The sequence below is a fragment of the Triticum dicoccoides genome, chromosome 2A, assembly GCF_002162155.2.
Source record: "Triticum dicoccoides isolate Atlit2015 ecotype Zavitan chromosome 2A, WEW_v2.0, whole genome shotgun sequence".
In the NCBI taxonomy this organism is placed as follows: domain Eukaryota; kingdom Viridiplantae; phylum Streptophyta; class Magnoliopsida; order Poales; family Poaceae; genus Triticum; species Triticum dicoccoides.
Window position 1 is genome coordinate 28,454,649 of NC_041382.1, and position 15,773 is coordinate 28,470,421.

Here is a 15,773-nt window from a genome sequence, read left to right on the forward strand (position 1 = left end):
TAGTTACGCGATTGCTTCTGATCAGATCACAGCCCCGATCAGATGTGCAGCTGCAGCCTTGTCCGCCTCGAATCCTCCATCAATCCAATCGAGAATTTCTGATGGTTGAGCGAACGGAACGTCCTCCAGGCAATGCGAGTAGCCGCCAGTTCCCTAGCCCGACGCTCACTGCAGCAGGAGGAAGGATAGCCATGTCCGCCGGCCGTCGAGACACGCCCTCTCCCTCGCATGACGGGATCGGGCTGGAAGGACAGCCACGTCCGCCACTGGCCGTGCTGCCGCAATCTGAAGCAAAGCTATCGTGGAGAAGGTCGGGATTGGCCATGCCGGAATCTCACACCGCCGCCTTGAACGACTACCATGGTGGTTCTACCTCTGGCTTGCACCATGTAAACGTCGTTGATGAGAGCAGTCGCTGCTCCAACTTGTACCATCCGTCGTATACGATGTCAGAAGCCATGACATGCACCATGGACTTGCCGCCACCACAAGTCATGTCAGGAGGAGGCCAGCAAGATGACGCGGTTACGGATGGTCGTGGAGAAAATGGAGAGCAAACTATTCAGGTACGGCGGTCTCTCGGCTCAAATTTGAGAGAAATTTATCTTTTCACATTGCGTTGTGGTAACAGAAATTTAACTTTGAACTATGTGTACTGCAGGTTCCTGAAGTTGGGAAAACATTTGAGTCAGAGAAAGACGCCTATGACATGTACAACACATATGCCGGCAAAGTTGAATTTAGTATTAGAAAGAACCAGACAAAGCGTCGAGATGATGGTACTGTATATCAAAAAAGAATTGTTTGCAGTAACCAAGGACATCGAGAAACCGAGTTGTCAAAGGACACTACAAGAACGGATTGCAATGCCCGTATTCAGTTTAGTGTTAGCAAAGAGGGGATTTGGACGGTTCAAAAGGTTGTAACCGATCATAATCATTATCTTGCTAGTCCCAATAAGGTGCACAAACTGAGATCCCAACGACGTGTTATAGAAGCGGACAGACATCTAATTGGCCAAATTCGGGAAGCCGGGATGAAGCCATCCCAGGTGTATGACTTCATGGTAGCGTTTTATGGAGGACCGGACAAAGTGCCATTCTCAAAGATGGACTGCAACAACGAGATTGGTCGTGAGCACAAAAAGTACTTAGAATCAAATGATTTGCAAACACTTCTCGAATACTTGAAAAATAAGCAGAGAGAGGATCCAACATGTTGTTGCAGAAAGTATGAATCCATAGGTATGAATGCTTTATTTAATTTGCAACATACTAGTTTCACTACTAGGAAAAGGTCTATAGATGGAAATGACACTAATGGCGCACCAGACAAGTGGTGTGCCATTAGTATATACTAATGGCGCACCACCCTCTGATGCGCCATTAGTGTTGAAACTACTAATGGCGCACCCTGACCACGGTGCGCCATTAGTACCAAATTTTTTTTTGAACTAGTGCGCCTGTCCAAACATACTAATGGAGCATCCAGACACAGTGCGCCATTACTAGTTGTAACTAGTAATGGCGCACCATCCAGGAGGTGCGCCACTAATGTTATTTTTTTATTATTGCTTTTATTCCTTTTTTTGCAAAACTACTAATGGCGCACTTTTCCACCGTGCGCCATTACTAGTTTTAGCTAGTAATGGCGCACCAGTAAGAGATGCGCCATTGCTATCTATACGTATGGCGCACCCCTACCAGTGCGCCATTGCTATCACCCCTTATCCCCTCCCTCTTGTCACGTTCTCTCCCCCTCTCCTTCCTCCTGACACACCCACCCACCTCCCTCGACTTTGATTTAGATCGGGAACCCCCGGTCGCCCGCCTCTTCCTCTCCCTCCTGACCACGGCGAGCTCCCTTCCCCCTCCCTCACACCAGATCCAGGGCATGGAGCCGTGGTGAGCTCCTTCCCCAACCCTCCTCACCGGATCCAGAGGAGAGCAGGTGACCACGTCCTCCGGCGACGGCGTTGCTCCGGGGGGTGGTGACGCCGAGCTGCAGGAGGAGGAGCTCCCTGCCACCCCAAGGCCCCAGATCCAGCCGCCACGGACAAGGAGCCCGCGGCCATGGCGACCTAGCAGGCACCACAGGAGGAGGCCGGCCATGGCGACACCGGATCTGGCATCTCCGGGGTCCTCTACAAGTGGGTCAACTACGGCCGCGGGTGGCGGCCCCGCTGGTTCGCGCTCAGCGATGGCGTGCTCTCCTACTACAAGATCCACGGGCCCAACCGCATCGACCTCTCCCGCGACACCGACCGCGGCGCCAAGGTCATCGGCGAGGACTCGCTCCGCCGCCTCGCGCGCCCCTCCTCCGCCTCCGCCCCCCACTCCAACGGCCACGGCCACCACCAGACGCCCCGCAAGCCCCTCGGCGAAATCCACCTCAAGGTCAGTCGCCCGCTCGATGCTTCGATTCGCTCCTCTGATCCGCAGATCCATTTCCCTCTGTCTCTGACGCTGAAACGGGTGGTTGACGTGCAGGTGTCGACCGTCAGAGAGAGCAGATCGGACGACAGGAGGTTCTCCATCTTCTCGGGGACCAAGAGGCTGCACCTGCGGGCCGAGACGAGGGAGGACAGGGCCGCGTGGCTCGAGGCGCTCCGTGCCACCAAGGAGATGTTCCCGAGGATGTCCACCAGCGAGATGGTCGGGCCGGGGGACACTGCGGCGGCCGCGGCGGTCTCCACCGAGCGCCTGAAGAAGCGCCTGCAGCAGGAAGGGGTCAGCGATGCTGCCATTGCTGACAGCGAGAGGATCGTGCGGGAGGAGTTCGAGGCGCTGCACAAGCAGCTTGTGCTTCTCAAGCAGAAGCAGGCGCTACTCCTTGACACGCTCCGCCACCTAGAGGTATTCATATCTATCTGACCCTGCTTCGAACAGAACTTGATCCTGCATGGGAGTAGGAAATTTTGAGTCCACTGCATGGTGTGATATTGTGCCATTCTCTACATGGTTTAATTAATGAAGAAACAAGTACAGAGCTACTGACGTACGCTGGTGAATTTCTGACTTATGCTGGTGAATAACTCCACACACATATACCATCTAAAATAGCTGTAACTCTAGAATGTCAGACAAAACTGTGGTGGTTTGGTTCAATATGAGCATTGCTGATTGGTTAGCCGAAGTGTAAGCAAACTATATACATGCGTGAGCGGATGGACATCATATTTACTAGGGCTGTCTTTGGTTCACGGGATAGCTTTGAGTGGCTATGGGTATCCCAAATGGTTAGAGATAGCCATCTATGCTTTTGGTTCGAGGGACGAGGGGTGGATAGGTTGACCATTCAATCAGCATGGACCGTTTGATAACTGTTTGATACGTGATAACCACTTTTTTAGTTGTAAATTAGTAACTTGTAGTTCCGTTAGCAACAGTTTTGGAGATCAGTCTAGATCTTCTCCCTCTCTCCCTTTCCATTCATGATTTCTTCATTTGCTGTTCTTAGATCCAACTTTCCGAGGTCTTGAATGCACATATTGGATTTCTCTTTTATGGAGTCCTCGGTGTTCCTTGCAAACTCTCTTTGGATTATATCATGAATGTCGATTCAATATTTGATTTACTTTTGTCGACAACTTAAATTACCATTCCTCTTTTTTCAGAAGGAAGTGGTAGGGAGTCTGATGATTACAATGAACCACAAGATCCTGTTGAAGAGGAGACTGACGATGAAGAGAACATATATTTTGATACAACTGATTTCCTTTCATCTAGTTCTTTTAAAAGCAGTGGATCTGATTTCCAAAGATCTGAAGCTGGTTCAGATGATGAGGACGACTACCCGATGGATGGAATTGATCCTTCTATGAACTCTGTTGGAATTAATTATCCATATGTGAGAAGGCCATATGTGAGAAGGCGTAAGAAGCTACCAGATCCAGTTGAGAAAGAGAAGGGTGTTAGTTTGTGGTCAATGATCAAGGACAACATAGGAAAGGATCTTACCAAAGTCTGTCTGCCTGTTTACTTCAATGAACCTCTTTCATCATTACAAAAATGTTTCGAGGATCTTGAGTATTCCTACCTTATTGATCGTGCATATGAATGGGGCAAAAGGGTATGTCTTCTTCCTCATTATTCTCAGCATGTGACGGGAAGTGCGTGACTTTCCCTTTCATACTACTCCCTCCGTTCCAAAATAGATGACCCAACTTTGTACTAAAGTTAGTACAAAGCTGAGTCATCTATTTTTGAACGGAGGGAGTAGAACTTAAGTAGTTTAACCTGAAACATAAGTAGCTTAGAGGTGGTTTTGTTCGATTTTGCACCGTGTCCTCTACTCCTCTAAAGGTTGTTCTTGTTATCTCCTGCTTTGCAGTTGTAGTATATATCCAATCTTAGTTTTGGTTTGTACCAAAGAGGATATCAATGTACTTATGTGATTACTCCTGTTTGTGTCCTACATATTACACCTTTATGCAATGTCTTCCGTTTTACTCTAAACTCATTCGAGTGCATTCTAAATCCGCCTCTAACACTTCTTGGTGTCATTATGTTTAACCTGTTCTCTACCATTTTGTTTCTTTGCAAAGATGTCAGAACTTTTCTGTGTGCATGTTATCTGTAGTAGTGGCAATAACTAACTTGTGATTGGACATGTTTATTTGCTTATTTCTATCATGAGATGAACCACATTTATGCATCTTACATCTCTATGTTGAATACTCAGGGGGATAGTGTGATGAGGATTCTAAGCGTTGCAGCATTTGTTGTTTCTAGTTATGCCTCTACGGATGGAAGGAGTTGTAAGCCCTTCAACCCTCTTCTTGGGGAGACCTATGAAGCAGATTATCCAGATAAAGGTCTTCATTTTTTCTCAGAAAAGGTATTTTTATGAACCTTTAGAAATCCAGTAATATGAAGAACAGGTTCTTACTGTTGGTTAGCATAGTCCACTGTTCATTCTCCTAACTTATTTCTTACATTCTGATAGTGAGTTTATGTAACGTAACACCTTAAACTTCTCCATGAACTAGTTTGAATACTGCTTTCAGAACAGCCCGCTGCAATACTGCTGCAGTGCCCCATGTAGTCGTTACTTCGGATTTTCTACTCTGTACATGTTGAATCATCAAATAGCCTTTCTTTTGTAGACTAACAGATATTTGAGGCCACTACAGATTTTCTTGAAGTTTAGTTTATTTGCTTCTGCATGTTGGTTTATATAAAAATATTCAATACCACTTGCCAGGTTAGTCATCATCCAATGGTTGTTGCATGCCACTGTGAGGGAAATGGCTGGAGGTTTTGGGCAGATAGCAACCTAAAGAGCAAGTTCTGGGGTCGCTCCATTCAACTTGATCCTGTTGGTGTGTTAACACTGGAGTTTGATGATGGTGAAGTTTTCCAGTGGAGCAAGGTATTATTACCTAGTTATCAAGAAATGGTTAACTCTGTGAAATGATTGACTCTGTGAAATGATTAACTGAAAATATGCTATCACGGGTGACCACTTCCATTTACAATCTCATATTGGGTAAACTGTACTGTGATCACTATGGTACTATGCGCATTCAAGGTAATCGCGAATATTCATGTAAGCTGAAGTTCAAGGAGCATTCAATTATTGATCGCAACCCTCATCAGGTATTTAATAAATTGCCTGTATACTAGATGTATTTTGTATGCTTGTTCTTCTGATTTCTCCTTTTATTTCCTAACTTTGCAGTTTGTTTGTCACTAAGATGATGCTTTTCCATGCATATTAGTTAAAGCAAGTGATGCATCTGTGCCTTTTGGCAAGACATATTTTTAGCAGTTTATATATATTCATTTGAAAGCATAATGGGTTCAGCTTTTAACAATGTGTATCGATTTCCTTTGAAAAATAGTTGGTGTTTAATGTGATGTTTCTCAAAGTTTTGGCACCCAGGAATTTTAGAATCTAACTTGAAAATGATATAAGTCTTGAGCCTTATGCTATTATTTTGAAAAAAAAGGCAATATTGCGCACAAATAAAATAAATAGTATTTTGGCTCAGAAATCAACTACTGAATTCAAAGGACCATTTTGACCCTATTGTGCTCCGAAATCAACTATTGAATTCAAAGGACCATTTTGGCCCTATAGTGCTCTGAATAGTTTGATCATATTCCAACTTCAGCCTTTTGGGCAGTGAAGCCTCATACAGAGGGTGGGCTTTTATCTAGAAATAGGCTGAAATGTTACTTGTACCACCTGAATAAAATAGTGAGAATTGAAAGCATAAAGCTCATTGACTCCCAATCCAGAAATGTTCCATCCTACCAGCCAAATGTAGACATGATAACTTCAGCCAATCTGCTTCATTAGTTACGAATGGTTTCATTAGATAATAATGAGTAAGTGAAGAAGTTGAATGGAAATAGTCGATATTTGCATTGTGGTTGTTGGATTAATCAGCCTATGTAGTATGTACAGATGCTTAGAAGGTGATCCGAAGTTTAGTTGGTTGTCGAAGAAGAATAAATTCATAAATCAAATGTGCAAAATTAGTCCAGTCATCTCAGTTTCAGGTTCATAGAGAAGATACTGATTTCTATATATGATTTAGCCAATTGAAATTCACACTGCACTGTGCCTGTCTCACTGAAGTTGTTAGTTACTTGGTCTGAAAAAATGACAGTATTGACATGTTATAAATAGTTTGTTTGTGTTTCTGTTTATTTTGTTACATTTTGCAGGGATAAAGTGAAGAAAAAGAAGAAAAGATTACTAGAAGATTAGCTTTAGGTTTTTTTTTATTTCCTTGCAATTTTCCTTTTATTGGAAACTTGTAAAGACATTGTAATATTCTTACTATAATAAAAATTGGAGACTAATATGATGAATTGTATTCGGAGATTAATATGATGAATTGTATTCAAAGACTAATCTTCTATTGTATTCGATGAATCTGTTGTTGATGTGTCCTGTCTATATTTTGTCAAATTATACATTTTGTAACCTGTGCAAAAAACAGAAAATAAAAAATAAAAAAACCTAATATTCATACTAATGGCGCATCACATGACAGTGCGCCATTAGTATGACAAAGCATACTAATGGCGCATCACTGGACAGTGCGCCATTAGTATGTCGCTGTTACTAATGGCGCATCTCGTGGTCGTGCGCCATTACTATGCCAAAGCACCTGGGTATACATGGCCCCTGGGAGGCATACTAATGGCGCACCGTGACCTATACTAATGGCGCACCAGTGGTGCGCCATTAGTATACCAGATACTAATGGCGCACCACTGATGCGCCATTAGTAAAAATTACTAATGGCGTGCTGTTAATGGCGCACCACAGATGCGCCATTAATGGCCATATTAGGTGCGCCATTAGTAGGGGTTTTTCTAGTAGTGTTTCATACTACAAATTAATGAAATATGGTATCCGTATTTTACAGGTATATTGTGCAAGCATGCTTTTAAAGTTTTCAATGTGAATGATGTTTTCATTTTGCCATCACAATATATACTTAAAAGATGGACAAAATATGCAAAGAGGGGATATTATGTTGAAAAACTAGGAACCGGGGAGGAAAGTTTGAAAACGCATGCTACACATGTCTCAAGGAAGGCCACGTCCGTTGCATTGAAGTGTACACGATCAAAGGAACTTCTTATTGATTTTGAGAAAGTCATAGATAAGTTTGACATACAAGAAGATAACTCTCTCAGCAAGATCGAGAAAAAATCAAATGAGGTTCCGCTAGTTTCAAATGACTTTTCTACCGACACACCAAAAGGTATAATATCAATTAGAGTTCCTCCGGTGGTAAAAGGTGCAAAGAGTAAACGGTCAAAAATCTCCTTCGAGAAGAAGAAAGGGAAGAAAAAGAATAGTACTAAAAATAAAGGTACTGATCCTACATATTCTAGCAAGCCTTTTCTGTTATATACCTCTATAGTTAGTATTTAATTTATCTTTCAATTCTTGTCTGAAAATAGGAGAAGATCCAAAAAATGCAGTAGGAAATAGGGATGACTTTGACTCAGTATTCACTTTTCATATTTTTCTTACATATTTTATGAACAATTTTATATTATATGACACAGGATGTTAGGACCGGTAGCATTGACGTTTCTAGTACAGTGCCAAACTTTCCAAATGAGCAGTCTTCGTCCATGGATGCTCCGTTGATCCAAGAAGGAGTTACTAATGCCGCAATTCCAACCTGCAACCTTCAATGTATGCTCCTTTCATCCAAGGCAAATTTACAAGTCTTTTGCTTGGAGTTCATCAGGATGCTACACTGTCCTCGACTGCTAAAAAGTTACATTTTGATGAATAGTATTTGGCGCAACCTATAAGGAGTATGATCTTTTGGATGTAATTTGGTGTACCCATGAATTGTAATTAATGTACTGTAGCACACTGAATTTTATCTTCATTTACAATGTTTGAGTATTGTGCCAGTTGCAAGGTTTTGATGAGTTTGTATGCCAAGCTGCTAAAGAAGGTATAGAATTTATGAACTGGTGTATTAGAGCAAGTATTTTCGAAATTGCCACTATAAATGGTTGTCAGATTATAGTAAAAATTGAGCCTCACACTGAAGTTTAGGCCTACTTAAGGACAGTACAAAAAATAGCAGCTTCGCTGCAGTGTATAGCAAATCAGAGAAACTGGAGAAACATTCAGATTTTTTTAACACATCCAGCAAAATGAAGATTTTATATTATCCATATGTATTTGATATGAAAAGATACATTATATACTAATCAGTACATTGTCAGGGAGAGCAATCAGATATAGGTTTGTACTATATTTGTCATGAATTCAACATCAAATTTGCAAGATTTGACATTCCTAGTCAAAGTCTACTCCATCAGCAACCATTGCGTCTTCTTCAGCGGTTTTCTCAGCAACTGTGTTGTTCCAGTAGTATACTTGAGGGTCTTTGGATAGAAGAACAACGGCGGAGTGTAGCTGTTGCGTGAGTACGTGGCCTCCAGTTCTCTCTATGTTCCCTCATGTTGATGCCTACCAGAACTTTCTATTTTGGTTAAGATTCTAGACATCTTGCACCTGTACAAGGCATCATCCTTGTTTGAAGCACCAATTTTGTGCAGCGCCATCTTGACTGAAGCTCTTCACGCATGCAGGGGCGGAGAAGCTTATGCTTTTTTAATGTTCTACTGTAACACTCTCCCATCAGCAATCCAATTGACTCTAGTCTTGTACAGACAGTAAATAAGCTTTGATTTCCTAGTCCTCCATTTCTTCAGATTGTAGCAAAGAGATACATCTACCTGGATTAACCACAAGTCCAAGACCCTGCATTAGCAATTATCCATACAAGGTTGAAAAAACAAGTCAGTACATGTAAATCATCATGTCACAAAGGAGACTTGAAGAGATTTATTGATCATTAATCAGGATTAGAATCAAACCACAAAGCATCAACTAATTTTTTTTGGAACAAAGTTCATCCAAGGGCATCTACGTCTAGTACTACTAGGTTGCTTGGCACAAAGATGAACCACTCCATTTGCTTCTCTCCCAGTGTAGAAGCACTTATCTCTTTTACCTCTCTGCATACAGCCATCGCTGATGATGTGTGATAGTTATATTCATTCGACCATCTCGCCTAATTACTGAGTAGATTAAGACCAAGAATTAGCAAAGCACTGCACGGAAGGAGGAGAGCTGGCGGGGGAAATTACCTCTTGCCGACGCGAGTTTGGGCCATGGCCGGCCTTGCGGATGCGACTCCAGGGACCGGCAGGGGCGACTCCCAGCGGCGGCGCGGAGGCAACTCCGGCGGCGGCGATGCGGTCGGTGGCGGCGCGGAAGCGAATCCCGGCGGCTGCGAGGCGATTTCCGGCGGCGGCGGCGGCGGCGGCACAACATTGTGCAAAGGGTCTGAGAGCCGGGATAGATGCTCTGTTCTCTGTGCGAACTGAGCCGATGTAGAGGCAAGGAGCCGAGCCGCGCTTAGCCTATGAGTCCAATAGCGCGTGAAAAACAGCGGAGCCATACGCATGCGTGCAGCGATTGGAGCCGAGCTGCGTATCGCCTGGGGCAAAAGTGAGGAGGCCGTGCGATGTCCAGCCTGAACACGTGGCAGCAGATGACGTCCGGGTTGCAAAGGAGAAGGTTTGCAACCGGTATGCATGGATTTTTTTTCCAGAAGTGCATGCTCTAGCCAATGCAAACAAAAGACCGATCTGATGGAAGAGACTAGGCAACACATTATACCTCAAAAAAAGCCTATGCTTTTACCGGTGCCTCAAAGTTCTAGCACAACATACATTTACTATTTACGTTTTCAATTTTAGAAAACCAACCCTTTATTCATCAATTAATAATGATTACAGGGACGGCCGGCCACATGATCATGAGGCTATCAAAGCCGAATATAACGGCCAGCATTTAGGTGAATCACAAACCTAGCGAAGTGATGAGGTTAAAAATTAAAAGATGGGCCTTCATGAATAAAATTGCATTAATAAAACCCTCTCCTGGTGTCATTAATATCCTTTATGATACGCTGTGATTTCCTCCAATATAATTCTTAATCCCATTGACGACCATCATGCAATCAGTGGCGTTACGTCGACCCTCGAGCAATTTTACTAGGCTCCCTCTTAATCCCCTCTCTTCTTTTGTTTTTTTGAGTGGAACACCTTGCATTCCAATATTATGATGGACCGACCAAATCGGTGGTCACAGCACGAGATATGTCATTTGGGAGGTCCGCATGCCACACATGGCCATTCCGGTTACCTCTAGCACCATGGGAAGCAAGCACATGTGCTGCCTCATTAGATACCTTGGCGCAATACATAACTCTATAGTCAATGAACCCAGCCCTCAATTGGAACCTTGCCTCACGGAACAGCACTCCAAGGGGTCCTCAATCAGCAGAGGACGAGGAACATGCTTGCTGCAGCGCCAGGTATCTGTTTCAAAAATGACTAGGCCCATACTATGTTGTTCTACCAGCTTTATGGCCTATAACAGATCCTCCGCTTCAGCTTGCAATGCTCCTCCTGCAGCACCAGGTATCATCGCATTACAGACTTACAGTGCGGTGTCCAACAACTCGGCTTCTCGTTCGCTTCTACTTCTTGGCTCGTTGACCATGAAGCTGTGCCTTGGCCTTGGCACCATGGATTACGAGTTGGGCACAACGGGATGGGCTCCGGCAAGCCGGTGCAGCCGAGGTCTGGAAGTGGACGTCGCCAGCACGGCAGGTCAAACGTGCTGACAATACTGCCATCGCAGCAGCATGAAGGATGATGTCAACGTCCGAGGCGTTAGTACGTGCTGACGATTGTGTCTAGGAGTGAAGCATCTGCGTCGATGCAGAGACTAAAAAGTTGAAGCGGAGCTAGCATCTGCGTCGGATGCACATTTTTGCCCCTAACTGCCAAATCGGTATGTCACTGTTCCAATTTTGCCCCTCTAAAGGAAAATACTACACGGTTTTAGCAGAAAATACTACACAGTTTGAGAAGTAATATGTGTTAATCTGGTCCGTTGGGTGGATAAAATGGTTGGCTTATATTAATTTGATGTATTGTAAAAGGTCTCAGCATGAAACCCACTACTTAATTCAATCAACGGCTCAGATCTATTTTATACTCGTCGCTCTAATGTGAAAAGGGGAGGTAAGAGAGAGCATGTTAGAAAACCTCGAGAGTTAAAGGTTTGGTTATTCCATCAACACGACCGATGTTTATGCATGCTGTGGACGAAGGCATGCCCTGGGGGACTTGCGAAATTAGAATGAGCTAGTATTTTGAGAGGATGGTAATGACATTATTTATCTATGACCCAGCCGAGCTTCGTCGGTCGGCTCCTCCAGCGACGGCAAGACGGAGCAAGGAAACTGGCGGCGCTAGGTTTCACGAGGCGGGTGTTTTCCAGTCCGTTTAGTAATTTCAAGATCTTGTTTATGGTTGTGCGACTTGACACAGTTAATCGTCCTTGTTGCTGCCCACTTTTTTTGTTTTGCGACGAGGCCCTAATTGACTCACTGTCCCATACATATTGGGCTGTCCCATAGCTGCTGTGCTCAGCTCTGTCTACAGCCCCATTGGAATTCTTCTTTACTGGCATCACTCCAAGCGGCAGTAGTTGCCCCATGATAGAAGCAAGCGCAACCAATATATATGATGTGCAGCCAAAGAGAGGTATATCGATGTCGAAACTAGTCTTCCGATACTACTGTGTTTTCCGATGACTCCCAGTCTTATGAATCCCAACCACAACCGTGTAGTGGCTGCAAGATTTCTCTAGCATTGCCAGAAAATTTGCTTACGATGAACATTGCAAAGATTGCAGGCTAGATAAATAATATTGGGTGTTTTCCCTTAGTTTGGCCTCTCATATTGATATGTAAAGTTCGGCTATGTGTTATTGCGAATAACGACCATCTCCTCATAAATTTCAGGTGGGAAATTGTAACCTGCACTATATATATTAGGCAAGTACTCTGTGCCGGCGCACCAGCCCAAAACTTTCGGCCGGTCGCACCAGCAGCGTAGGATCTGTTCGTTTACAGCCACACGATCTCCTTCCTCCTCTCCTGCGTCTTTTTCTCTGAGAAGCACTGCCCAACGCTGTTTCCTCCTCTCCTGCGTCTTCTCCTCCTCTACTGCTGCCCCCGCTGCCAGTCGTCGCCCTCGCCGCTGGTCGCCGCAGTTCGCCGCTGTCGTCTACTGTATTTCTCACTGGCTCCACGCATGCAGTAGCCTGTCCACATGGTTGCAGCTCCACTCACGGCGGCCACGGCTCCGGCAGCCATGGACAGCGACCGCAGCACCTCTGATGACGAGCTCGCGAAAAAACTGTACCACCCCTCTGGTTGCCGGTTGCAGCAAAAAAGTCAGCCGACTGTAGCAAAAAAACATTACAGTTCAAGGAAAAAAAAGTTGCATGTGTCGCCACTCGGTCGCCATCGTAGCAAAAACTCTCAGTGTTTGTAGCTTTCTGGTTGCCGGTTGCAGGAAAATAAAATGACGCAGTTGTAGCAAAAAATTAAAACAATGGTGCTAATCACATCTGCATATGGTGGTAACAAAAATGGTTGCTGGTGGTAGCAAAAAGTTGTGTCGTTTGTAGCAAAAATCATTGCTGGCGCTAACCATGCGATTGCGCACGAAACAGCACGAAAAGCCTTCGCTGTTGCTGGAATTTCGCTGGAACGGGCCGAAATGGAGGCCCAAACTGAGCTGGGCCCATCTTTATACCCCAATAGAGCAGCTCCTCCCGGAAACCTATCACGTTCTCCCCATTTTTTCTCTCCCTCCTACCGAAAATGTTGCGGCGGCTCGGCAGTTCTCCCCAGATGCGCTCGATGGCCGGCGTCTGCTTCACCGCAAGTCGGAGGCAGTGACGGGCGGGCGGGCGGCAAGGCGGTAACGAAGGATCTAGTCGGCAGGCCGGAGGCACTGACGGGAGAGGTGGCAAGGCGACGACTGACAAGTCCATGATGTCATCTCCAACTCCTAGTATGCGTACAGGCAAGCCGCCTGTGCTCTATTTGCTTGAGACCTTGAGTGCTGAAATGGTGGTCCTTCGTTGTGTTGAACTGGTGCAGACCTTAATGGATGTGTTGTTGCTGAATTGGTGATGTTTCTTTCTGTTGAACTGGTGCGGACTTGAGACATTAAGTTGAACTGGCGATTCTTGAGGCCCAGAATTTATAACGAATATTTTTTGGTGAATTGGTGCCTGGTACATATCTCTATTATTTTGATTATGTCTGAATTTCTACTGAAAATCTCCCGTTTCTTGCTGAAAATCCTCTGTTTTTTGGACAAGTGTGCACATGTATTGATTGCCGCTAATTGGCTTAGCGGCTGCTATCTCCCGCAATAGCGGCTGTAGCGTTTGGGACGGCCAGCCGCTAAACGGTTTAGCCCGCGATTTAAAACTTTGATAAATAAACATTGTCGCTCACCGTCGGGTTGCATAATCTTTCATGAATGATTTAGCGAAGAAAAAAGCCGTCGCCGGTAGTAGCAAATGAAGTTGTAGGTTGTAGCAAAACCAAACCACGGTTCCAGCAAACAAAAAACAACAACGAAGTTTCAATAGTTGGTTCCAGCAAAAAAAATGGTTGGTTGTAGCAAAATGCGACACCGGTTGTAGCAAAAATACGGTCCCGGTCCCAGCAAAAAGGCAGTACTCTTTGGCTCACGGTTGCAACTCTGCGGGTGTGCGGTTCCAGCTCCGCTGCGTACCGGTTGTAGCATCTCACCATGTGATGGAGACCACCGTGTAGTAGCAATGGTTGTCTCCCATGCTTGTCTGCAGGAAAGAGAAGAAGGAAGGAGCGAGAGGTAGAAGATAACCAGAGAAAAAAGGAAATAGGAAGGGGTTGTGGCGGGCCCAGACGCATGTAGGTTGAGGAGGTTGCGTGGGTGATTGGTCAAACTTGCATGTGATCAACGCGGGCCGCTGGATTGCATGCGATGGACGCGTGCAACGCGACCGACCGAAGTTTAGGCCGGCGCGCCAGCGTAAAACGTTTGCCTATATATTAAGCCCATCAGCAACGTCAACTCCGTTGAGTACATAAGGAACCGTGTCAAAAAAGGACCATAAAGTGGTTGAACAAAAAAATAGTACACAAAAATTTGGTCTATTCTTAATTTTACTATGTATTCCATGTAAAAAAAATTAGCGGAGGATTTAAGTGCTGTTTGTTGTTTTCCGAGTGTCCGTTAAAAGACACGCCGCAAATAACGCCCCACCGTCACAGACCGTCAAACGCGGTGGGAAGGGACATGTGGTCCGTGTGTTGCCGAGCGTGTGGTATTTGCCAAGTGTCTCGTGTCCCAGTTTGGTGGCTATGCCGAGTGTTTTATCAAAGACGTTCATCAAATAATCCACATTAGCAAAGATTACCGGTTTGGCACGTATTTTTTTTTTTTGAGGGGCACGTTTTTTCATATAGTACTCGACAACCGCACTGTCTGCCAGGTACCCATCGATTTACACTGGGCAAATAGCGGAATACTCGGCGTACACGGTTGGAAAAAGCAATCCTGAGACTCCCCTCGTGTCGCCTCCCCCTGGGCTACCATGGGAGAAATCCTAGCCACCACCTGCTCCATCCTCTCCCTCCCCTCGTTGTCCCAGGAGGCCGTCGGGAAATCCCGTGGGCCACCGGTGAAGGGGACCGTGGGGCCCTAGTGCCTCAACGGCCATGGCGTGGTTGGGAGGGCCAACACATGGTGGCACGTCGGGTCGGCTGCACGCCCTCTTCCTTCCGGTGCTTTTCCTGGCGGCGCGGCGTGGAGGGCGGCTTCGACATGGGGCGTCAACCGATCTGCAGCGCGAGGATCCTGGAGCGGCGGCTCCGGACATGACGGTGATGCCGTCACCTCCGACGGGGACGATGGGACTGGAGGCGGCTCCTTGTGGCGGCGCCGAGGATGGTTGGATCACGGGTTTCCTAGCTCAGGTTCGTCGCAGGAGGTCCTCATGGCGACGATCTGGCAGAGGAGATTAGTGGCCTTACCGCTGCTTTTAGGTTGCCATTAGGAGATCGTAGCCAGGCAGAGGCGACTAGCGTGTCCACGCATACGGCATCATTGTTCCCTTCTCCTCCGCTGTTTCTGACCGATGGCGTGGGGGCCTGCTGATTTTGCTTCAATAATTGAGGCGGTCCTAGAGTTCTTCTAGCGGCAAGATGGTGTTATGCTTGATGCCGGCCCTCTTCGATCTGGTCGTTGATGAGTTTCGGCAGGCTCAGCGAAGATCTCCTTCGGGTACTTGACACATGTAGATTGCTAAATCACATGAGATTTGGTTGTGTGCGCCTATACTTT

At 45.6% G+C, this 15,773-nt stretch overlaps 2 protein-coding genes across 2 annotated transcripts; both read left to right on the top strand.

The window, feature by feature from the left end:
- The first annotated feature begins 323 nt into the window (after positions 1 to 323).
- On the top strand, positions 324 to 2,873 carry LOC119357488 (oxysterol-binding protein-related protein 1C-like). Its single transcript, XM_037624419.1, has 4 exons — positions 324 to 566; positions 662 to 784; positions 2,088 to 2,396; positions 2,490 to 2,873. The coding sequence occupies exons 1-4, from the start codon at positions 324 to 326 to the stop codon at positions 2,871 to 2,873; spliced, it is 1,059 nt and encodes a 352-aa protein (XP_037480316.1).
- Positions 2,874 to 3,222: 349 nt separating this feature from the next.
- Positions 3,223 to 5,798, top strand: LOC119357489 (oxysterol-binding protein-related protein 1C-like). The gene is made up of 5 exons (XM_037624420.1): positions 3,223 to 3,238; positions 3,617 to 4,071; positions 4,639 to 4,839; positions 5,206 to 5,373; positions 5,460 to 5,798. Exons 1-5 carry the CDS (start codon positions 3,223 to 3,225, stop codon positions 5,625 to 5,627), a joined length of 1,008 nt encoding a protein of 335 aa, XP_037480317.1. The 3' UTR covers positions 5,628 to 5,798.
- The last annotated feature ends 9,975 nt before the right edge of the window (positions 5,799 to 15,773 follow it).

Bases quoted from the DNA above. Each gene is read 5' to 3' on its own strand.
- LOC119357488 (XM_037624419.1), top strand. From the start codon at position 324: ATGCCGGAATCTCACACCGCCGCCTTGAACGACTACCATGGTGGTTCT. The intron at 785-2,087 runs GTATATCAAAAA...GCGACCTAGCAG, and splicing joins AGCGTCGAGATGATGGTACT to GCACCACAGGAGGAGGCCGG. The intron at 2,397-2,489 runs GTCAGTCGCCCG...GTTGACGTGCAG, and splicing joins TCGGCGAAATCCACCTCAAG to GTGTCGACCGTCAGAGAGAG.
- LOC119357489 (XM_037624420.1), top strand. The intron at 4,072-4,638 runs GTATGTCTTCTT...TTCTATCATGAG, and splicing joins CATATGAATGGGGCAAAAGG to ATGAACCACATTTATGCATC. The intron at 5,374-5,459 runs GTATTATTACCT...ATGCTATCACGG, and splicing joins AAGTTTTCCAGTGGAGCAAG to GTGACCACTTCCATTTACAA.